The 24,510-nt window shown below is 36.7% G+C and overlaps 2 protein-coding genes and 1 long non-coding RNA gene across 17 annotated transcripts in view; 2 read left to right on the forward strand and 1 right to left on the reverse strand.

Annotated features, from left to right (window-relative positions):
- Positions 1 to 13,126, reverse strand: part of LOC145936244 (uncharacterized) — a 52,166-nt gene extending 39,040 nt beyond the window's left edge. The window contains exon 1 of the long non-coding RNA XR_014425359.1: positions 13,027 to 13,126. This is a non-coding gene — a long non-coding RNA (uncharacterized LOC145936244). The remainder of the gene's footprint in view (positions 1 to 13,026) is intronic.
- LOC145936198 (ras-related protein Rab-37) overlaps positions 1 to 16,129 on the forward strand; it is a 91,348-nt gene extending 75,219 nt beyond the window's left edge. For 4 of the 14 annotated variants that reach the window (XM_083038228.1, XM_083038234.1, XM_083038173.1 and 1 more), the window contains exons 2-7: positions 5,748 to 6,538; positions 6,838 to 6,948; positions 8,017 to 8,125; positions 12,175 to 12,285; positions 13,061 to 13,202; positions 13,428 to 16,129. In XM_083038228.1, coding sequence (XP_082894354.1) covers positions 6,272 to 6,538; positions 6,838 to 6,948; positions 8,017 to 8,125; positions 12,175 to 12,285; positions 13,061 to 13,202; positions 13,428 to 13,545 — 858 coding nt within the window. In that variant the 5' untranslated portion in view covers positions 5,748 to 6,271 and the 3' untranslated portion in view covers positions 13,546 to 16,129. Of the gene's footprint in view, positions 1 to 1,977; positions 6,539 to 6,837; positions 6,949 to 8,016; positions 8,126 to 12,174; positions 12,286 to 13,060; positions 13,203 to 13,427 lie in introns of those variants that run through there. The other 10 variants (XM_083038242.1, XM_083038179.1, XM_083038221.1 and 7 more) reach the window with 5 other exon arrangements.
- Positions 16,130 to 18,267: 2,138 nt separating this feature from the next.
- Positions 18,268 to 24,050, forward strand: LOC145936177 (uncharacterized). Of its 2 annotated transcripts, none has more exons than XM_083038094.1 (4): positions 18,268 to 18,432; positions 19,158 to 19,304; positions 19,393 to 19,482; positions 19,581 to 24,050. In XM_083038094.1, exons 1-4 carry the CDS (start codon positions 18,268 to 18,270, stop codon positions 23,073 to 23,075), a joined length of 3,897 nt encoding a protein of 1,298 aa, XP_082894220.1. In that variant the 3' UTR covers positions 23,076 to 24,050. The 2 variants fall into 2 exon arrangements, with proteins under 2 accessions (XP_082894220.1, XP_082894229.1); XM_083038103.1 differs by having other exon boundaries at positions 19,408 to 19,482.
- The last annotated feature ends 460 nt before the right edge of the window (positions 24,051 to 24,510 follow it).

The following is a 24,510-nucleotide window of genomic DNA, read 5'->3' on the forward strand; positions in this document are numbered from 1 at the left end:
AGAATATTGTAGCAAAAATTGCAATATATAATTTTTGTAATCATGAAACATACTAATATGTAAGAAAAATCATGATATTATTATTTAATAATATTATATAATTATTATATTTTACAAAGGAGTATTGTAATTATTCAAATATTTTGATGCACAAACTCATTCATTATCTCATTCATTAATAAAAGCAATAAAACAAATGTTGTAAAAGGGAATGCATTTTTTATGTATTAATTTATATTGTACGTCAAAATTTTTCTTCGTTTATGAGAGAGAGAGAGAAACGTGAAAACTTGTGAAATTTTATTTAAAATGTGTGAATTCTTTTATTTGTTAATTTGTTAATTATGTATATACACGCATGAAATCCTGTGCTTTTTTATTTTATAGTCTATCTATTTTATCTAATTTAACACGAAAATTATTATTAGTATTATTACTAAAATAAATTCGACATCAGAAATTACTGTGCAAATTCTCATAAAATAATCAGAAGACTGAGAAAAGAAGTAATCGGAAAATGTTTGCGTTCTATCTGTAGATAAACCTATTAATTTAATGACTCGAAATATCGCGATCAAATATGCTTTGTATATAAAAATATACATATATTCTGCAAAGTATATTCTTGTCTGATTGAACATACACGAATAAAAATAAAATCAAGTTTACACTTGACACAATTATGAAGATTTATTATTGAACGATTGAATTAATAGAAGCGTGTGAGAGAGTGAACAGGTTATCAATTAATAAAAAATCCAATACTCTCCTTATTATTTATTGTCGGTATTTGATACCATGTTTCATTTCGATAGTATTAATTATTACTTACGCGATTCATAATTGCCATTTAATTTTTCTCGTAAATTTCAACCATTATCGAGGATACTATTTTACGTTTCTCCATTTGTTTCTTTCTCTCTCTTTTTTGTATTGCGATATCAAATATCTATTTAAAGAGTCCGATAGAATTTCGCAAGGATTAGATAAATGGAAAAATCGATTAAATAAATTAAAAAATAAATAATCGAATTGTATTTTCGATTCATAAATATCAGATTTCTTACTTTAGAAATTCTTCATCTTTCCTTATTCCATTTTTATTTATATATATATATATAAACAAGTCATTTTTTAATCTAAATTTTAAATAATATTCTTAAACTTTCAAATATTAAAATCTAATTTTTATTATATTTAATTTATATAATTTATATATAATATTTGTTAAAAATATATTTTCTCTTTTTCTCTCTCTTAGCTCTCTATACACAGTAACACAAATACAAGTCTGATCGGAATAATGGTCTGCGATGAAATATAGTTCAAACTTTGAATCTGTTTCTATTCATTATTAGTTTCTTTAAGCGGGGAAGTTTCTTTAAACAGGTCAAGTACATAATGATATACGACTGCGCGAGTTTATTGTCATCCGAGTCTAATCCTTTTCTTCACGCCTCGTTCGCGTCGTTCTTATATACGTCAAGATGGCACGTGTCGAAAAAACCGCGTGGACCACTAGTGAAATCGCGATCGAAATCAGTCCGGGTTCAACATCCTCCTCTTACATCGCCCGTCCGCGAGTTTTACGCGCTGCTTACGTAAATAAAAGAAGCATCCGGTTACATTAGTCCTTCATTTTTATTCTCCTACCTGATCTTTTAACCTTTCTATTACGCAATTCGGAATATTTCACACGCGCTCGACTCACTCCAGTGCGGAAATAATACGTTTGTTAGAGCAGTTTATCAATCGCAGATTTTTTAAGTAGAATATTTTTTACACAATAAAATAGCACACATACACATTTTTTATTAATAATAATATATATTTATAAAAATTATATTATTATAATTATTGTAATAATTACTTTCATCAATATATATAATTATTAATAATAATTTGTTAATCAACAAATAAACGTTTTGTTTCCGGCATGAGAACACATAATGTCTATATATGTCTATATATTTTTTATACATTCGATAGATACATAAACTTTCGCACTAGAGTATTAATTAAATTATAAATTGTAAATTGAGATTAAATTATACGAATGCATAATTAAAATACTTTTGGAGAGATGTAGAACATTCGATGTATGAGCATTCCATTAAAACGGAAAGGTAGCTGGCAAATATACTTTGGAACAGAAAGAGAGAAAGAGAGAAATGAGAGAGAGTTAAAGAGTTAATATCACACAGGAAATTGCCAAGAGGTATTTAAAAAAGACATTTCTAAATACACAGAGTTGAGAACGAAACAAGCACGTTTGCCTTTGCATCTCTTTCAAATTAAAAGTCTTTTAATTGTAGACGCTAGATGAGCAAAAATTATTATATTTTGATATAACGACTACCATAATTATTCTTATTACGAACAACATTTCGTTAAAATATCCAATTCGTCTTTATGAAAATACTCTTTTTCAAAAATATTAAGTACATGTGCTTTCATTCTTCACATTGACTTTTTATTTTATTACAACGTAAAATATTACGCTGCGTGTAGTTGTTAATCAAGCAAGAAATACACACCATATCGGAAACGGAAAAAATCGAGAAATCCCATAGATATATGGGAGAAGCGAATTCATCGACATGTGACATATGCGTGACGTAACGACCCGTTAGACGAGAATCACGTGTAAAAGACAATGTCAATGGCCGAGCCAAGGACGTACGTACGAGTACCTCGATTAATCACGTCCAGTTTTATATAAATATCGATATATTATATATATGTAATCAATCGTGTCGGTGTCTAATAGTCGGTGGTAATAGAGCGTGTTTAGTCTCACGCTTCCCGGTCGTTTGTCGTTTCCCTTCGGAGAAATGTTTGCAAAAGGGCGCCACCGATCGGGTGGAACCGGCCTGAAAGCCGCAGGGAGTCTTTTCTTTTTTTTTTTTTTTGACTGCGGCGTGGGTGGGCCCAAAAGAGCGGATAGGCTGGACCACGAAGCTGCAATCCGGTTTTTCGCGCCGATCAGCTGACGGAATTCCTCTTTTCGAATCGCGCCTCATTAATTTCTCCCTCTCTATTTCTCTTGGAAAAAATTACCGACACAAATTACGTCCTCTCCTCGAATTTTTCGCGCGAATAATATAATTTATTGTTAGCCGAGTGTGTCGCATTAAATTCGTATATATGTAATAGAATTTCCGCGCATTCCGCAGTAATGAACGTTACATCGCGAACGATATAAATTATCCACCGGTGTAATTATATGCTCGAGTATATATTTTCCATAGTCCGCACTATTAGGTGCGTTGAATTATTCAGGACGGAGCCCTAGTACCCGGGGTCGAAATATCATTGCGCGCTGCAAATGGACCACCGCATTCGGGGCTTTTTCCGCGATTGCACATACCGCGGTCACGTCGAACGAGGTCGATTTGCTATTTCCCTTCTCGATGAGGCCGGAAATGATCCGGAGGACGAGTTTTAGTGCCGACGCCAACCGGGTCCTCCCGATTTGACGATGACGATCCGCGAAAAGACGTAAAAGGCGCATCGAAATTGTCAAAGTTGCCCGAATTGCATTCCGCTCGCGGACTGTTTTATTCCTCGACGAAAATATATTTTCTCCCTCGTCGTCAACGTGTATACGAAGCCCTTGATGGAAGTTCCTACTCTTCTCGGCTCGTTCCCGAAGCGACGACGGAAAAAACGCATCTCCGCGCGATTTTATTACCGCGAGAATGAGAAAAAAAAAAAGAAGGAAAAAAGAAAGAAAGAGAGAAGAAAAACTGAATAATATAGTATACAGCGCAGGTATTATATCGCGTAATAATAAAAGTTGGAATAATCCACGCCTGAAAACACCCCCGATAGCGAATATGTGACTCGGGAGAAAAAATTTTGTATAGTCTGTTGAAAAAAATGCGATAACAGCTACGATTGCCAATATATCGATTCGCTCTGAATGGAAATGACAGTCGAGATTTTTTTCTTTTTTTTTTTTTTTTACGAGCGTTGTTAAAGAATGCACTTTGCATTCGGCATTATACGAGGATTCCTTTTTATCCAGATACGACATGCGATACGCATATTTATTATTATCAGGTATAATAATAATTTACGTACAGAGGAATTTTCCATATATCTATATATCCATATATATATATATATAATGGCAGATTCTTATAGGATTATTTGGAAATGAATTTTCCTCACTCAGTGAAAATGTCGAGGCATCAATAATTATTGAGTTATAAATGATTGAAAATAAAGGGTTTTTAGCAAACCAAGCTTTATGGAAATAAAATATTAATAAAACTCTCTACATTGTTCAGTTCATTTCAGGTTGAATTTAATTTAGAATAGAGTTTAAATTTAAGGCTTATATAATTAAAGTTACATAGATATATAATGACAAAAATTGGGAGCTTACAAAAAATGATATTTTCGTTGAAGAAAAATCGTCTCCATTTAGGAATCTCCCATTAATGAATGGTCCGATAAGTCTAGGACATCCTGTATATATGAGCTGTCAAATGTACGAGTATCGCAAATTCATTAGCTTCCAGCTGTTTTCTAAGATCTCGGAAACAAAGTCGTTTTAATCTGTCATGCATTATCGCGACAGGTGATGGTTATAATATCGCGATAGAATTCTGACGTGCAGTTTTGCTGCAATATGACGTGTGAAGGGCATCGATCCTGCGAAGTTAAATTATCTCCGCCAAAGATTTAACTTTTCGACATGAAAATTGCTTCGATATTGCTTACGTAACGCAATAATTGTATATATTCTTATATACATTCGACATTTTTCTCCTATTTTCGATCTCGATTTTCTTATATTTGCGATGCTAATGGATCGTAAAAGAATTCGAGGCATGTTTAATTTATATAGGAACTGAATTCCTACTTTGCATCTCATACAGACACTAAACGTGCAGTTTCTCATTTAAAGAAAATTTAAAAGGGGAGCTTTCTACACAAAATTAGTTTCAAGATTTGATTGCTCACACAATATAAATTTTGGAAAATAAAAATTTATTGAAAATATAAGAGAGAAAATTCTGCTCTCGAAGTATTATAAATTGGAAAAATTAATTTTTTAAATAAAATGTATATATAGGAATTGTGCGGAATTTATCGGATGTTTCTCCAAAGCCGATTATTCGCGCGTAGTTGTACATACGCTAGGATCGATTCCAATCTCCTAGGAGGTTTGTTGCAGATGAACCTGCAGCTTCAGTGCCCGTTCATCTCGCGAATTCATTAAAATCGCTCTGACGTAACCGGTCGTGACGTATTCGAGATGCAACGCACTTAAATGTGTATGTGTGCAGTTGCATATCCGCGTTTTTTTTGGATTCTGTACAAATTGCCGTCCATCCTGCCGGCGAATTTTAATCCCGCTCAACGTCAAACGTCGGGAGTATATTTCAATGGCTCGACTTCATCGCTCGTTTCATACAAAATCAAAGGGAATTTTTGTTCCTTTGCACTCGTCAACCAATTTTTATTCCGTTTAATGTGTCTGCTGCTGATTCGCCGCGAGCTCTATTAAAGCGCAATCACGCTGTTGTGATATACATCATATACGCGCAATTTTACGCGTCGATCTCTCGCGTCAAAAAGGCACATTTTTTAACGCTCGCCCCGATTACATATAATTTGTCCAATATTACTTAAAATTACAGAGAGAGAGGGAGAGAGAGATAACATTCGATCACGCGAACGTAAAACGCAGAAATAAAAAAAGCTAAAAAATTTCCATCGCGCTTCGCGAGTAGGTAAACCAACGGAGCGTTTTGTACAGTGTTTTAGTAGTGAAAATATCGGGACAGCGCACGCAGCGGAGTGAATTATTCAGAAGATTTGCACTAATCTAGGTGAGTGCATTCCGTAACCAGTCATCCAGTTTTGCGGAAACGCGCGGTTTCGTTGTTCTCTCATCGAGAGGAGAGGAGACCTTCCGAAAAAGCCAGAGAGAAGCCGTCTCGCGCTCTTATCCCGTACCCTGTGTCAGGTACTTCTGTGGCACTCGACGGCAGAAGAAATAAAGACACGAGAGACGGAAGGTCGAAGGAGTGGTAGAAGAGGAGAAACGCGAGGAGAGAAGAAAGCACGTACGAACGGGACGAGAAAGAAGGGTTTAGTGACCTCGTCGTTGTAATCCTAAGGAGAGGCAGAAAGAGTAGAACGACGACGACGACGACGACGACGTGTGCGAGCGCGACGACGTCGTGCGCGACGAGACGACGAGGAGTGGCCGAGAAGAAGAAGAGCAAATTGGTGCTCCCGGTAGCAGGGGCTCATGAGCATCGTGGAGGAAACGTTGCGTAACGTGTCGAGGCGAGCGAGCAGACACGGGATGCGCGGCGGCGGCGGAAGTGGCGGTTCCGTCGCTGATTGGTCCCCGGCTGGTGCGCGGGGCCCGGCCCAGCCACCTCCTGTCGCCGCGTCCGCCGCTCTCACCAGGCCCCAGGATATCGCGGGCCCGACTAGACGCCAGTCGTCGCGCGACAGCGTCGACTCTGCCGGCCAGCACACCCCACCAGATCACGCAGACCTCCTCTTCAAGGTCTCTGCCGCCTGATACTTTGCCGGCGCGGCGCTTACTTTCCCGCTCGCCGATCTCGCTTCTCTCGCGCGTCATTTTTCTTCCTTTTTCAATTTTTTTTTCGCGTGAATTAAACGTAGCGATTTTTTTTTTTTTTTTTTTAATTAACTCGAAGACTGTGATCTCCTGTATCGCGTTGGATCTTTTATTTTCTGTAAAATATCGTAGATCGGAGTTTATTATGCGAATTACGGATGAGCGAGACGAGCTGAGATGAGCTGAATAAAACGATCATTTGAAAATTCTCGCTCACGATGCAGGTGATGTTGCTTGGGGACAGTGGCGTTGGAAAGACCTGTCTTCTGACGCGTTTTCGTGACGGCCGCTTCCTGTCGGGAAACTACATAACAACCGTCGGCATTGACTTTAGGGTGAGAGATGTCATTTCACCTATATTACTGTTTTTCAACAAAAAATGACTTTTTCGAACACCGGAACGAGTCGTTTCTTATAGTTTTTTAGACGTTGAACACGAATCTGGTTTTCAAATTGCTGTATCACGTCACAATTATGAGAAATTTGCAATTAAAGGGCTATTTTCACGAACTTTGTTATATTAAAGCTACAATATGTGACGTGCTGGAGAAGATTTCTTGCAATCAAAATAAAGTATATTGTTAGGATTTTCAACCCTCAAAAGGAATTTTCGGTGTCAGTTATGGTTAATAAGATATCCATGGTTAAATGTGAAGTATATTGCGGAAGTTAGCTGACTCATTAATGATTTATCAAGTAGCTTTTAAGTATGTTTATTTAAACTTAAGGTTTTATTTAGATTAGAATTGTCAAATTTAAAATGATGGACTCAATATGACGGATAACAAAATTTAAACATATTAAGTTCTCCATTTTTAATTTGACAATTTTGACATTGAATTCGTATTCAGCGACCTAAAAAACCTTAAGTTTAAATATACATACTTAAAAGCTACTTGGTAAATCGTTAATGACGAACTAACAGCTGTACACCTCATATTTAACCATGGATATTTTATTAACCATACCATAACTGATATCAAAAATACCCTTTTAAGGGTCGAAAGTCCTAACAATATACTTTATTTTAAAACTTTTCTAGCACGTCACACATTGTAGCTATAATATGACAAAGTTGGTAAAAATAGCCCTTTTTTGCAACTTTAATTGCAAATTTCTCAAAATTGTGATGGAGCAATTTGGAAACCAGATTCGTGTTCAGCGTTCAAAAAACCAAGAAACGACTAGTCTCGTTCCGGCGTTTCTTTCTTTTGTTGAACAGTGTATATACATATATATTCACATATACGTAATTTAATAAGCAATGCCTCTCGACTTGTTTGTTCTTCAAACGAGAAAATGCGTTGTTGCTCACATTGGACGATGATATAAATTTGCGATTTATGATCGCGGTCCTCGATCTATGTGTGACTCTATAAAAATTATATTTCCTATTCTTGCAGAACAAAGTTGTCACCGTCGATGACACGCCGATCAAGCTGCAAATCTGGGACACGGCCGGCCAGGAGAGGTTTCGAAGCGTGACGCACGCTTATTACCGAGACGCACATGGTAAATCACATTTCTACATCAGTGATAATTCGAACGAGATTAGCATATTGATAATTAATCGACAGATACGCACGCGCGTCGGAAATTAGAATTAAATACGAATTGGCAGAATTAACATCGACGCTGCAAATGCATTGCATTAGCGATAAATCACGCTCGAGTGTTATTAGAATTTTAATTAATTGCGACTAACGAGCGTCTTAATAACCGATAAAGTCCAGGGACGTTTCATAGAATCGCAATTTGTCGATTGCTTCGTTCGGGCGATATTTTTATTATCATTAAGAGGATTTTTTCATTATTTATATTACGATTTATTCTCGCGTTAAAGTTGGGCATATGAAACAGTCTACTCGCGTTTTATCGTAGCAGGAAATGATGAGAGATATCTCGGTGAGCGAAAGAAAGAAGGGAGGAAGAGAGATACGACGTGCATTCGACGAATGCATATGGCGTTTTTTTAACACGCGTTTGATTTAAAATCGAGGGGATTCTTCTTTTATGCCAAACATGCACGAAACACAATTTCAACTCGATGATTGTTATCGATGCAGTGTTCCGGATTCTCCATATTTTCTTTTCAACGGCGATACTTATTTTCATAATAATAACAATATTTTTGTGAAAATAAAAATAAAAGTAAATTTGTGTGATATAAAATTCGCGTTTTCATAATAATAACAATATTTTTGTGAAAATAAAAATAAAAGTAAATTTGTGTGATATAAAATTCGCGTATTAAAATTTTTCCTTGAGTCCAGATCGATTTAAAAGCAAATTTTCTAATAAAGAATTCACAACTGGATGATGCTATATTTTCTCCAATTATATTTTCTTTTCAACGGCAATGTTTATTATTCTCGTAATAATAAAAAGATATTTTTGTAAAAATAAATATAAATAAATTCGTCATATAAAATTTGCGTATTACAATTTTTTCTCGCGTCTAGATCGATTTAAAGCCAAATTTTCTAATATATAGAATTCACACTTGATGCTATATTTTCTCCAACTATATTTTTTTTAATGCTATATTTATTTTTGTAATAATAAAAAAATATTTTCGTGAAAACAGAAATAAATAAATTCCTCATATATAAAATTCGCGTATTAAAATTTTTTCTTGAATCCAGATCGATTTAAAACCAAATTTTCTAATATAGAATTCATAACTCGTATTTTCTCCAACTAATAAAAAAATATTTTCTTAAAAATAAAAAATAGGTAAATTCGTATTACATAAAATTCGAATATTAAAATTTTGTCACCGATGCACATGCGACATTCTCGCCGAAAACTTATCTGTCCAAACTTATCCACATTGGTCTCTCGGGATTATAATATTAGAGTTTTGGAGAGGACTTTCGTAACGAGAAGAGAAGTCACCGCGAACAGCGATATTACATCGGTCCGCCTTCGGGGAAATCTTAATTGTTCCATCTCCCGCCTCGAGACTCAATTCAACTCTCTCTCCGAGATTCCGAGTTCGTTTTCGCATTCGAAATGATCAATTTGCAATGTTACCGTCGATTTCTCGCATCAACGCAACACAAACTATGGTATAGTCGATTCTACAATGCACGAACCATTTGTAACTTTGCGCCGCGAATTCGAGTCGTTGCGCTTCTGATTTTATTGCCCCGCCAATTTTGGCCGAGAGCCAAACTCGATTCGCTATACAGATAGACGGGGCAGGAATACGAAGAAGTGGCTGCCTAAAAGGGGAGCGGGGGATGAGGGAGGGAGAAGAGAGCGACCTTATTGTTTGCCATGGCAGAACCCATCTGTGAATTCTAAAGTTGTTGCGACAATAGCTGTGCGTTGCGCCAATTTCATCGGAAGTAATCTCTCCGGACGAGTGAACGATAATTAGACGCGTCAGATCCATCTAGAAGATTAAATAGCGACCGCTGGAATCGCGCGAGGCGAAAGTTCCGCGAGCGAAAGTGAATTAATTGCAAGCTTATATGTGTATATGTTTGCCAGATACTTCCAGTCTAAAAATTTTTCAATTATACCTACGGTTTAAATTATATAAAATAATTAAATCTAAATTGCGTTCAAGATTTAAATGTAAAATAATAAAATTCATATTTTTTTAGAATAATATCTCAAGCAAATCTTATTTAGATGTAAATTACATAGTTCAACGAAAAATAATTTTTTTCTATACGCAAGAAGGAGAGTCATTTCCCGTAATTTTTTTTGGCGCTGAATACAATTCTGGCTTTGAAATTTACAATTAAAATAATCCAAAAAGAATTATATTTTAACGTGTTGATATTTTATCATATTCTATATGTAACGTGTTGAAGAAGTTTTATTATATTTAAAGGATTTTCAGTCATTAAAAGGAATTTATTGTGTCAATTATGTATTAATGATAATAAAATGCATTATAATAAAGCATTTTTTAAATTTCAATCGTAAATTTTTCAAAATTGTGACGCGATGTAGCAATTTAAAAACTGAATTATATTTAGCATTTTTAGCATTTAAAAAAAACTATTTAAAAAAGTTATTATTTGTCTTGTGTAATTTTTTTAAAATTAATGTTATACGCAATATCTCCGTTCTTATTTTAAATTTGATTATTTATTATTTAACGTATTAAACTTTTATATATCTCTTTTCTCTTTCTAAAAAAAGCATGTGATTGATATTTGTTTTCGTTTTTCCGCGATGCTGATTGACTGTCTCGATTCACGTTGTGCGTTATTTATATTCATAGCAGCTGTCATCGCGAGGGCCAGCAGTTTGACAGTTTGTCCAAAATAAAATAATATAAAAAATTAAATAAATATGTTTTAAATAATATGTTATAATACTTTAAACTCGATTAATATTTTTGACAGTAATCAGCTGATTTCTGTCAACAAATATTAATTACGGATAAAGTATTATAACATATTATATAACTTACAAAATATTATTATTTTAATTATAATAATATATTGTAAATAATATAATATGTTATATACTTATTTGTCCGCGATTAATATATTCTTTGACAGAAATCAGCTGATAACTGTCAAAAATATTAATCGAATTTAAAGTATTAAAATGTTATTTAAAACATATTATTATTTTATTTAATTTTATTTTGGACAAACTGTCAAACTGCTAACTCTTGCGATGACAGCCTCTCGATGCTATGAATATAACGCACAACGCAAATCGAGGCAACTAATCAACATTGAAAAAAAGGCAACGATACTTGCGAGAATCGATTTAACATGCCTTTTTTAGAAAGGGACTAGACCAACACAAGTGCGCGCTACGCGCACGCCATTCTTCGATTTTATGTTAAAAAGAATAATACAGAAATCAGCTGATAACTGTCAAAAAATATTAATCGAGTTTAAAGTACTATAACATTTTATTTGAAACATATTATTATTTTAATTTTTATAACATAATATTATTTTAAAAATTAATTAGCAAATTAACTCTTTAAGTTGATTTCTGTCAAAAAATATTAATAAAGCGTTAATTTGCTAATTAAATTTTAAAATAATAATAGATTATAAAAATTAAAATAGTAATATGTTGTAAATAATATGTAATAATGCCTTATCTGCGATTAATATTTTTTGACAGAAATCAGCTGATTAAAACATTAATTTGTTAATTAAATTTTAAAATAATAGTATGTCACAAAAATTATGAAATAATAAATGTTTTAAATAAAATGTTACAGTGCTTTTAACTCGATTAATATTTTTTGACAGTTATTAGCTGATTTCTGTCAAAAAATATTCGAGTTTAAAATATTATAATATTATTATTTTAATTTTTATAACATACTATTATTTTAAAATTTAATTAGCAAATTAACACTTTAATTAGCTGATTTCTGTCAAAAAATATTTATCAAGTTTAAACAAACTTTATATAAAAGTATCATTCTTTTTTACATAAAATCGAGGAATGGAGTGCGCGTAGCGCGCGCTTGCATTGTTCTAGTTTTATAAAAAGCTACCGACTCTCAAATGATTTTAAGTCGATCAGATTGACGATTAAAAAAAATGATTCACGACTGATTCCAGCGCTTTTACTGCTGTACGACGTGACGAATAAGACGAGTTACGACAATATTAGGGCTTGGCTGAGCGAAATACGGGAACACGCGAACGAGGATGTCGTCATCATGTTGCTGGGTGAGTCGCCGTTTATTTATGGTTCTCGCCGTGCCGATATACAATAGATCTGCCTACTTAGAATTCGCGTAAAACTTGGCGAGAGACTTCGATCTCCAAGAAGTTAAATACCAAGTATAAGGGCCGGGTATAATGGTTTATTTAATTAAGATAACAGTTCACTAGAAAGTTATCTGGAGATGACCCAGATTTGATTTCAATAACACCACCCGATTGTCTCAAATTATATATATAGATGCATATATATAAAGTCGATCAGGTTGACGATAAAAAAACGATTCATATATATATATATATATATATATATATATATATATATATATTTGCATCTAAGCCACCAAATCAATTTAAATCAAGAGATTCGGAACTAACAACAATCTCAGTTCAAGGAAGGATCAAGTTTAACTCGCAGCGTTTCCGCTTAAATGCAATTTGGATGGCTTCGAAAGCAATTAAAATCGATTTGCACGCGAATTTGTGTTTAATTGAACGTGTACGATTACGATACGAAAGCGAGTAAAAAGATATACAAATATATTTTCCATTTCGCATTTTAATTTTTAGCTTTAAATCGAATTTCTTTTTGTCAGCTTTTCTAAAAATCTAAAAATTGCGAGATCGAAATTTAAGCTATTTTATTCGTACATGAACTCGGCTCATGTTTAGATTGGACTTAATTGCTTTCGGCCAATGCCAGGTCGCCAGGTCAATCGAGACCGTATTATGGAAATATATATTTACCTTTTCTCGTCGCTCTGTTTATATTGAACTGCAGGTAACAAATCCGACTGCGGAACGGAGCGGATCGTTAAACGGGAAGACGGCGAGCGATTAGCGCAGGAGTACAAAGTGCCGTTCATGGAAACGTCTGCCAAGACTGGCCTCAATGTCGAACTGGCATTCCTCGCCGTTGCTCGGTACGGTATCTAAAATCAAACGACAAAACGGTGCTCGTTAAAACAATATCGTTTCAAGCGTAGCCGATTAATTTTAACTTGATTACCTCTTTCCAAAACTCAACATTTTTAAGACCTGAAAGTTACGAAGATCATAAGTTTTTTAATCGAGCTTGGGAATATTTTTTTTTACGAGCGATAGAAAAAATTGACAGCTAAACAGCTGATCGGCTACTCTGGTTTCAGGGAGCTAAAGGCCAGAAAAAGCGACAATCCTGACGAAACGAAATTCAACGTTCAGGATTACGTACGTCAGCAGTCGCAGCGAAGCAGTTGCTTCAACTCCAGCTGCTTGACAACCTGAATCGCTTTTCTTTCTATAATACATTAAGTTAAGGGGATATGTGAGAGCTGGAATCGCATTGGTCGCGATGAGATATGTTGTGGCGCGAGTTTTCGAGCCATATATGTGAGGTTCGTTTGATTTCCGCGTAAGATGATTGGTATATAACATATTTGCGTGCGCGGGACCTTAAAATACTTTACACTCGACTCGCATAATAATTTCATCAAATGAATCGGAAAAGAAGACAGAGAGAAGACAGTATTAACTTTTTTCTTTTTTCCGAAAAGTGCATATTATTAAGAGGCATTTAGAGCCAGAGAGCTGGGACCTTTTCATGTAGTGTCAGAGAAAGAGAGAATAAGAGAGAGCATGAATCTCGTTATAAACGTAAACGAACATGTGTCAATGATTGCTCGCGTACAATTAATGTGAATAGTTCTAAGAGGATAGAGAATCTCACGTATACACGACACGAGATACCTCCATAGGTAAAAGTCTCTAGCGCTCAATGGTTCTAATTTCGCGTACACCATATGTCCGCGTGTATACAGTGACTCGCAAAATTGATCAAGTATTTTGAAAATTTACGAAAGAGACATTATTTAAAAATGCGTTAATTTCTAGACGTACATTAGTTCGCGATTCTATTTTCTTCTCCGATAATATGTACAGGAGCTGAAAGCATCTCCTTTTACGTAGGGTTCATCTCCTTTTACGAAAGGGTTTCTCCATCCTTTTTTTGTTATACATTAAAACTTTTTTTTATGAAATTTTAAAAATATTCGATCAATTTTGCGAATAATTGTATATTAATATTAAAACGCTCAGCGACGCGCGATTATTAAAAGCAAACGTAAGCGTAAATTACAGACTACTGGTTGTCGCACGCCCCGACTCTATAATCATTTGTTGCGCTGTTTGCATAAAGGAGTGTAATCTTCAATTTGCATACAATGTGCTTGTTACAAGTTAGGTATATAGCGCGCACGTATTCAACGTGCGGTTGCATCTGTCTCGCGGTGCCTGCGTAAGTGAACAAAAATATCAATGCAAGCTCAGTCTCTCGGCATACTAACAATAAGTAACGTAGTTGTGATATAATAGTGTCGAAAGAGAGAGAGAGAGAAAGAAAGAAAAAGAGGGAGGTAAAGGTCTATGCATACTATACGAAATGTCACATCATCGTTGTCAACTGGCGGTCATCGTCATTAACTTCGTTATCTAGTTTTAATAAATTAAGATTATGTTTTTGTCTTTAATATTAAAATATTTTCAAAATAAAAAACAAATTTGCAATTAAACAGTCCGGAACAAAAGATTCATATATTTGAGATCAAATATAAATATATATAATTATATATAAAATATATTTCCTTTTTCTTGTATAATTTCTATTCATATATACAAGACAAAATTAGAATAATTGAAGAAGAATAATTGAAAAATAATTAAAAGAATAATTTTCGCATTATGTTTTTTTTAAAATTTTTTTAATTATTGTTTTTCATATACAAAGAGATATTATATTTATATTTGATTATATATAAATTTTTTTCTTAGATGCGATGATCTTGGACCAAAAGAAAGAAAGAAATCAAGAAGATAAATAAATGTCATAAGGAAAATAAATCCGAGTTGATATTTTTCTTTGACTTTTAATTTCAATTTTCAATCTAACATTTACTTTGACACTTTAAGCAGTCAGAGATCACCTTTCTTAAAAATTATTTAATCTATAGTTTTGTCTCGAAAGCTTTTCTTTTTTAAGCTACAAGTTAAATAGTTTTAAAAGACGATAATCTGACTGCTTAAGTACTGAAATAAATGTTGGATACAAAATTGAGATCAAAAGTAGGAGAAGAATTATGAGACTTGGATGACATACATAGTGTGCATAAGCCCTTATGCATTCTCTCGTAGAGGAGATGCATCGTGAAATGATTCGTAGCTGCCATCTGCGAAAAGCAACACGCGGATGCACTTGAAATTTCCTCTCGACGTGCATCCGCGCGATGCTTCTTCCCTTTCTTTCTTTTTTTTCCTCGTTCTTATAATCGACAAATGTATGTGCGTATTTTCGTGATATCGATCGTTAATAGGCGCGTTTTGTATAAATGAAAATTGAGATATTTATCGAGGAGATAATTGGCCGATCGGCCGATGATTATCTTTTCCATGCATAATCGAAGAATTAATGAAATATATATCGATCGTTATCGAGTCAGAATTCTAAGCGAAGTTGACAACCGCTCTATCAAGACGAAGAGCCAATAAATCTATAACACTGTTTAATAAAGCTCTATATCGACGTTACTGCGAGGGGACCCATTACCATTACTCTCGATCTCTTCTCGCGCAGACGTTAATTTTATAGCAAACTGGGAATAGAGAGGAAGAGAGAGAATTTATAGAGTCGGTTTTTGTGCGCAAAAGAGATTAGAAGAATATATCTCGCGTATGCTACATCCTGTTGTATACGATGTACAATCTGTCTTACCTGCAGTGTACAAATGACAATTTTGTGTAACAAATGTATATCACATACAGAAGGCATGTATGAAAATAAAAAAGAAAAAAGACCGAACAGATACACATTTCTCTGTAATATTCCTATCTCGATCGAAATGCCATAATTCTCCTCGCAAAGCGACTCTCTTCGATATATCATATAAAAAAAGAATCAGCGGACTGGTTTATTTATTTTTATTTTTAACTAAAATAAAAATATGGTTTTAGATTAAAAAATACAAAAAACTTTTTCCAATCTAGAAAACTAATTTAGAAAAGTTGTTTTTTTTAAATGGAAACGCAAAAATATTGTATAAATTATTTAAGCATTACAATGATTCTCTTTTTTTTTTAATGCAATTTTTCGGAATATTCAGAGAAAGAAAAGTTTTCTCGCAAATAAATGTTGATGCACAAATTAATTTATATTAATCTTGACAACTTTTATAATTATTTGCATTAATAATAATAATTATTATTATAAATATACGCTGTTTATTGGTGTAAAAGATATATTTCGCTCATTATATAAATAATATTCAATAGAAAAATAATGAGATATATATTTTATTTTTTAAATCAATAGGTGATAGTTCAAAAATAAATTTATACTCAAATATTTATTGGAAATTGCTTTCTTTCAGATTGCATCATAGTTTTCATAATATATCGTTTCACACTTTCTAAACAAATCATTTTTAAAAGAATGTTGATGCCAAAGTTAATTTATAGTAACTTCTATAATATTGCATTAATAATAATTATAATTATTATTAAATATATACCGTTTATTGGCGTATTGTATAAATTATTTAAGCATTGCAATAATTCTCCGTTTCTCTTTTTTTCTTGTACAATTTTTCGGAATATTCAAACGAAGGAAATCAGAAATGCTTTCTTGCAAATAAATGTTGATGTAAAAATTAATTTATATTAATCTTTTGATAACTTTTATGATTATTGCATTAATAATAATTACAAGTATTATTAAATATACGCCGTTTTATAACGTAAAACGTAAAAGATATGTTTCGCGCATTATATAAACTATATGTTCAATAGAAAAAAAACGATATCTTATTGTTTTTTAAGCCCATATTTCAAAATATAAATTTATACTCATAAATATTTACTGGAAATCTCTCGCTTTCTTTCAGATTGGATCATGGTTTTGATAATATTGTTTCACTTTCTAAACAAATCGCCATTTTTAAAATTACAATTATTAAATATACTGTTTTATTGGCGTAAGAGATATATTTTGTGCATTATATAAACTATTATATTTAAAGAGAAAAAAATGAGAACTGATATATAATCTTGTTTTTGAAGCCCATAGAGTTGGCAGTTCAAAAATATATAAATTTATACTCATATTTCCTGCAAGTAGCTTTCTTTCAGATTGTATCATGGCTTTGATAATATCGTTTCACACTTTCTAAACAAATCGCCATTTTTAAAATTACAATTATTAAATATACACTGTTTTATTGGCGTAAGAGATATATTTCGCGCATTATATAAACTATATTTAATAGAGAAAAAAATGAGAACTGATATAAAATCTTGTTTTTGAAGCCCATAGAGTTGGCAGTTCAAAAATATATAAATTCATACTCATATTTCCTGCAAGTAGCTTTCTTTCAGATTGCATCATGGCTTTGATAATATCGTTTCACACTTTCTAAACAAATCGCCATTTTTTTTAAAATTGGGATCCGAGAAACAGATTCTCCGATAGACGCTCCATAAATCTCCACGAATGAGTAAATCAATTAATCAAAATAATCAAGCTGAACTCACCTCGCTCTTCTCTCAATCAATCGTATACGGACTTTAGAGGGTGTCGGACGAAAAAGAGTAAAAATGATAACGCACTTTCGCGAAAAGCACTCGTCGAAAGAGCCGAAAGGAGTGAAGACGCGGCCAACTTCTCGTCGAAGAATCATCGAGAATCGAAACGTGATCGCTCGCGCCATCTGGCTGCGAACCAGCAAGCTAGGACGCGTAAACACGCGGAGCAGGTCTACTTCCCTCCGCCCCTACGGTGTCAAGTGATTTCCGTGGTTGCGTGTCCTATCTTCGGGCCGCAAACAAAACGCCGCGTCCCCTAACCTGGGTCTTTCGTGAAGGAGAAGGGAAGTGCGTCACGTAGAACTCGTAGAAGAGCCTTTCGTGTTCCCGCCTCGAGCGTGCACAACAGCGTTCGTTCAGGGTGAGCCGGTGTCCGAGATGGAGGACGAGGACGTGGTGGAGATCGGGAACGTGGAGAGTGTCTGCCGGCTGTGTCTGTCCACGGACGGCCCGAGGTCCTCGGTGTTTGCCCAGGATGGAGAAGAGGAGGATACATCCGAGGTGGCTCTGGCTGCCAAGATCCAGGCTTGCCTGTCGATCCAGGTGAGAGCTGTCAGGAAGAGTCGTCTTCTCCACATCTATGAGTCTCTACGAGTCTATCTCTGATGAGACCAACCGTGATTGATGGTCGACTATCTTTGGTTGCGTCGTTCCACGAGAACTTTGAGGTTATATTCGCGAGAAAGGATGATGATCGAGAAGGAGAAGAGAGATGGTCTCCTTTAGGACTCGTTTGCTGTCTTCAGTTTCTCTTCTTTTTTTTCTTCCAATATGTGTTGTCTGTTTTAGATGAATGAATGAATGGATGGATGATTGAGTCACGTCATTTCAGATGTTCTGAGCATGCGATGTCTCCTTTTGAGAGGAACAATCGAACTCTTATACTCCACAAAGAGGGAAATAATGATACGTAAATAGCAAATTAATGAAAATAATTTGTAGTGATCAGCATTTCAATATTAAAATAATATCATCAGCTTATGTGGATATTGATGGATCAAGTTATAAAAATTTTAAGTTAGGATTAATTATAAACGTAAACATTTCTGTTAAAGAGGCAAAAGATGAAGCATGGTTTACCTAAAATCTTCAATTTGCTCCACTGTTTTTTTATATTTAAAATAAAATATATAGAATACTAAAAAAAGGAGAAGCAAGATGCAAAAAAGATATAGAAAAGAAAAAATGCTAGATTTCCTAATTAAGCAAGTTTGATTTGCTCAAAATTCTAGAAATTGTTGAAATTTTAATGCGCTGAATTCTTTCAGATTTCAGCCACCGATAGGCTGTCCACGCTGATATGCGCAAATTGCGTAAAGAATGTTAATCTGTGGCATACTTACAAGGAGTCATGTCTGCGTTCACAGGACAAGCTGCAAGAATGGCTGGAAAGCGAGTCTCAACTAAATCCTACGGTGAATATATGATATTTCAAAATATATATACCTTGTAATCCTTTAAATCATTTCTATTTTGGTATTCACTCTGTGCTCATGCTTGAAGGTCATAACAATCAAGGATGAACCGATGGATATTGACTACGAGGACAATGTAGAGATTATTTTAGAGACTACCAATAACCCGGAACAAGCAGTAAGTGTATTTTTCTCATATGAAATAAGATGGTGAGACTTGTAACTTGAGATACTAGTAGATAATATTTTTCAACATAAATATTATCTATTTTTCAGCGCTCGTTGCCTCAAATAGAGGAAAACAAGGAGACTGATAATAAGGAGGTACAAGAAGCAATAGATAAAACCGATGCGAATGACGCACATAAACAGAAAGACTCGGAGACAGTTCCATCTACTGCGGAGACAGTTCCGTCTACTGCGGAGACGGTTCCATCTATCGCGGAGATGGAGCCTGACAAAGATCAAGATCAGATAGATCAAAGTCAAATAGACAAAGGTCAAGTGGATCAGCAGGCTGCTACACCTCTACGTGCCATTAAAACCGAGCCACCAGACGACGACGATACCGATTGCACTATCGAATTAGAATCCTCGAATAGCAGCGAATTGTTATTGAATCCCATGGCGGCCACTGCGAAGGAGGACACGATTATGGAGGCCGATTCTACGCAAAAATCTAACGCAACTGGTGCGTTGCCCAAGAAGAAACTGAGACGCGGTCCTCACACCCATTTCAGAGGGGCGCGCGTCTTCAAGAAGAAGTGCACGCATTGTCAGATATTCCTGCATTCCAAATACTCGTACATGAAGCACATGAAGAGATTCCACAGCAAGGAGAACGGCGGCCTCGACAATTTGGAGTCGTTATCGCAGAACGACGACGACGAAGAGATGGTGGAGGATTTAGAGGAGGAATTAGTCAGCATGGAGAAGGACTCGCCGCTGACGCAGGTCCAGCAGGAGATTATCAGCCAGTTGAAAACCTTCTCCTGCTATTCCTGCGAACAGACATTCAACGATCGGCGTAGCACGCTTTCCCACATACGTCAGCACCTGCCGGATTTGAGACCGTACACGTGCATCGCTTGCTTGACTGAGTTTCCAGATCGATCCATGTATCAGTTACATTGCGGCGCGTCCTTCGAGTGCGCCATGAAGATCGCCCTGGTGGTGCCCAAGCACGGCAACGAGCGGTACTTTACATGCAACATGTGTCTACGTTCGATGCGCGACAGGAAGGAACTGCTGAGCCACCTGTCCAAGCATTCCGACAAGCAGTACGAGGAGATGATGTCGCCGGCGCGCGCACCACCCAAGCTGAAGCCGATGGCGCCATTGCCATCGTCGGCGAGAAGCAGTCCGGATAAAGCGCAGAAGACCAACGTCATCAACGGGCCTTACAAGAATGGCGATCCGGCGCACAATCACGCTTGCGATCTATGCGGTATGATCTACAGATACCGACCCAACATGTTCAAGCATCGCGAGTTCTGTCAGAGGCTGCAGCCGGAGAATAGAATTTCGTACAAGTGCGTACACTGTTCCATGACGTTCCTCGTGTTCAAGAAGTTCCATACTCACATCACGGTCGATCACAAGAAGAAGGAGTTCACTTGCGTCGTGTGCAATTTGAAATTCCGATCGCCCAGCGATTACCTGACCCATCATGAGAAACATCGCGCGGCTACCCTAGCCGGCAATCGTCAGGTGACCCAGGACGACACACAGCCGAACGCAGTTCAGGCGCCGTTGAAGGAGCGAAACGTCAAATCGACCAAGACCAAGTCGAGAATCGGCGGCCAGAAGTACAGTTGCGCGCTCTGTACTCAAGAGTTCTCCACGAGGTCGGAGCTGACGGAGCACCGGAATCTTCATCTCAAGGTGAAGATATATTCCTGCGCCATTTGCCGCAGCATGTTCAGCAGCCCGGGCACGTTGGAGATCCACATGAAGGATCACGGTATCGAGGATCCGAATGAACGAAACGCCAACATCTCCTGCGTGGAGTACGGCAGCCTGGACGAGGACGCGAGGATCGACGAGAGGGACTCGATGAACGCCAGTGCCATCTCTGATCCCGGTACGCAGATTCACGAGTGCTCCGAGTGCGGTAAGGTGATGTCGAATTACGCCAATCTTCGCCGACACACCAAGATCGCTCATCGGAACGCCAAGATCTACGACTGCGTTGAATGCTCGCTGATGTTTACACGTAAGGAGCTCTACGATCACCATATGCAGATCAAACACAACTCGAAGACGACGTTCCAGTGTCCCCAGTGTCCCAAGCAATTCGTCTTCCAGTCGAACTTCACCTATCACTTCCGCACCGCCCACCTGGAGAAGTCGCAAAACGGTTACGCCTGCGACATCTGCGGCAAGGTTTTCGTCGAGGAGGCATCGCTGAAAATACACAGGGGCTGGCACAATCGCGCCAACTCTCGTCTGAGCACGCGATTCATTCTGGGTAAGCGAAAGACGCCCGATAACGAGTCGCAGATGAAATCGGCCGGCGTCGAATCAGCCGAGAATACGGAACGACCGGCGAGAGCGCGAAAATCCTTCCCCAATCCTCCGCTCCAGTCAATGATGACGTCGTCGGAGGGGAATTTCCAGTGTCAAGTATGCAACGACAGATTCAACAACGTCGCGGAGCTGAGGAACCACCTGTGGGACGTCCATTGCGCCCGCAACAAGCCGGAGAAGAGCTTCTCCAACGACGAGCTTCAGTGCGAGCTCTGCACGAACGTCTTCCCCGATCAGGAGACCCTGACGTCGCACATGCGATGGCACAAGGCCAACCCGATTCTCAGCGACATGCGGAAGACGTACTCTTGCGACGTGTGCGGCAAGTCTTACAGCTCGAAGAAGGTTCTGTGGAAGCACAAGAAGCTGCACAAGGCCACCGTCGTAGCGTCGGTCAAGTTCCAGTCCCTGGCCAGGAAACCGATGGCTAGCCAATTCCTCTGCAACTTCTGCCGGAAGGTCTTCTCCAGCAACCAGTCGCTGCAACGACATAAACTCAACTTCCACAGCGATCTGCAGAACCCGCAACGGCAGCAACCGCAGCAACAATTGTACAACAGCAGTCGCAGATTGTCTCACGACGACGTCGAGCAGCCGAGGACGAAACGTATGAAGTTCGAGATGGACGCCGACAATTTACCGTCCAAGCTGTCGCCATTCGCCATGGATTTTGCCGGCGAGAGGAGGAAGCCGGTAATGTGTCACGTGTGCAAGAAGATATTCCCGAACATGAGCGTGCTGTACAAGCACAAGCAGAACGTGCACAAGCGTAAAAATGTAATACCCGAATGTATACCGATGTCGACTCAGGACGGCAAGTTCTCGTGCAACATCTGCTACAAGGAGTTCCCCGGCCTGTCGAATCTGCGACAGCACTTTACCATCAAGCACAAGAAGACCTCGGAAGCCAATCATCCGCCGCCTAGCATCGAAGTCCTCCCTCCTCCTGAACGACCCGCGAAGGAAGTCTCCGAGTTGCCGGTCCACAACAACTTCATGTTCAGCTGCAAGCTGTGCAAGCAGTGCCATGTCTTCAACAGGGAGGCGATCATGAATCACATCACCAATGTGCACAACGCGGTGTACCAGGCCGACAGCAGGACGTTCCACAGGGAGATCAATCTGAGCGGCTACGTGGTGAAGGGGGCGGTCGGGGCCACGTGTCCCCGATGTCACGTCAAGTATCCCAACAACCGGGCCCTGAAGATACACTACATCAAGTTCCACGAGACTGCCGATTAAGGGTTTTGCGAGACGCCGGAAGCTTGGATTGGCCAGCCAGCCAAGTGGATAAGAAAAGGATTCTCTTTCATAATCACGAAAAGAGAGACAGATGACACTTCAGAGTTCTTTAGAGATCATAGATTCTCTTCATTATTCCACGCGGAATTATTCTCGTGCGCGGCATGTTCCTGAGATTCGATTAATCGATTTTTATGTAAAAGGGGAAGATGTAAGTGCTTTGTTTCTCACGACACAATTCTGAATAAAAATTCGCGAATATAAAAACTGCGAAGCTCTCTTCTTTTTATTATAAATTCACTTCCAACGCGCGGTTCGCAAATTCGCTATTAATTTCTATAATTCTTCAATTTATATATATTTATGATTGTGTCGTTGTGTTAACAAAAGTTTTTTTTTTTTACACGTGCGATAATTACTTCTACAAACGCGAGCGGTTTTACACGTAGACGATGTTTGTTATCTATTTGATACAGCAAATGTTTGTAACTCCTGCGACCAAAATGAAGACGTGTAAATATCGAGGCGATAGAGTAGATATTACACTTGATTAAAAAAAAAAAAAAAGAAACCATGTACAGCCTCTCCAGGTATATTATAGCTAATATAAGTTGATTAATTGCTGCAGCCAGGTATATATTCAGATGGCATTCTCTTGTCATAAAGTGGAATTTCGTGGAATTCTTGTTGATCCTCGCGTGTCACGAATTGACGATTTTGACGCTTTTATATTTTCTCAAAATGGAAATAATCTTACTCTTAATCTTAATCTCCCCCCCTCCGTTTTTCCTCCGTGAATCGTTTTTCTATTTGCGATCGATTAATTTATTACTTTCGTCGACCTGGTTGCAATAATAACGACGGATAATCTTACCTTAGAGGTGTACTGCAACAATTTTGCTTAGATTACATACAATAGATTATAACAATAATTATATATAGAATGCAAAATAAATATCATAAATATCTTGCTTACGTTATGGTATTTATTTATTAAGTTTCTCCTATTGTTATGTCCCATTGTTCTGTTTTCGCTTAACTTACGCAGATTATACGTTCATTCCTTTTTCTCTTTTTCTTTAACCACATTAATTATACGTTATATATTAATTATTATTATACATATATTATTTGTTTGCAGTCGTAACGTTGAAAATTGTAGCAATAAAAAAAGTAGAACGCTAAAGGAAAGAATTATTGATCTTTATTATCGAATTTCTAAAACTGATAGTTTAAATTATGACAGACGGAAACAAGATTTTATATTGTATTCTCAATAATGAGGTATAAATTAATCCCACCTTTTGTATACACATATGTAATTATATATGATATATATAATTTTTTTATTTATATATAAAATAATAAAATTATATAAAATAATCTATATAAGAATATCGAAACGCGATAGAGTAGAGATTATATGATTTGAGAA

Source organism: Prenolepis imparis, unplaced genomic scaffold (genome assembly GCF_030444845.1).
Source record: "Prenolepis imparis isolate NDT839.2.m4 unplaced genomic scaffold, iyPreImpa1.0 SCAF_1, whole genome shotgun sequence".
In the NCBI taxonomy this organism is placed as follows: domain Eukaryota; kingdom Metazoa; phylum Arthropoda; class Insecta; order Hymenoptera; family Formicidae; genus Prenolepis; species Prenolepis imparis.

Excerpts from the sequence above, each read along its gene's own strand:
- LOC145936177 (XM_083038094.1), top strand. The coding sequence starts at position 18,268 with ATGGAGGACGAGGACGTGGTGGAGATCGGGAACGTGGAGAGTGTCTGC. Across the intron at positions 19,305-19,392 it reads AGTCTCAACTAAATCCTACG|GTCATAACAATCAAGGATGA; the intron begins GTGAATATATGA and ends TCATGCTTGAAG. Across the intron at positions 19,483-19,580 it reads CCAATAACCCGGAACAAGCA|CGCTCGTTGCCTCAAATAGA; the intron begins GTAAGTGTATTT and ends TCTATTTTTCAG.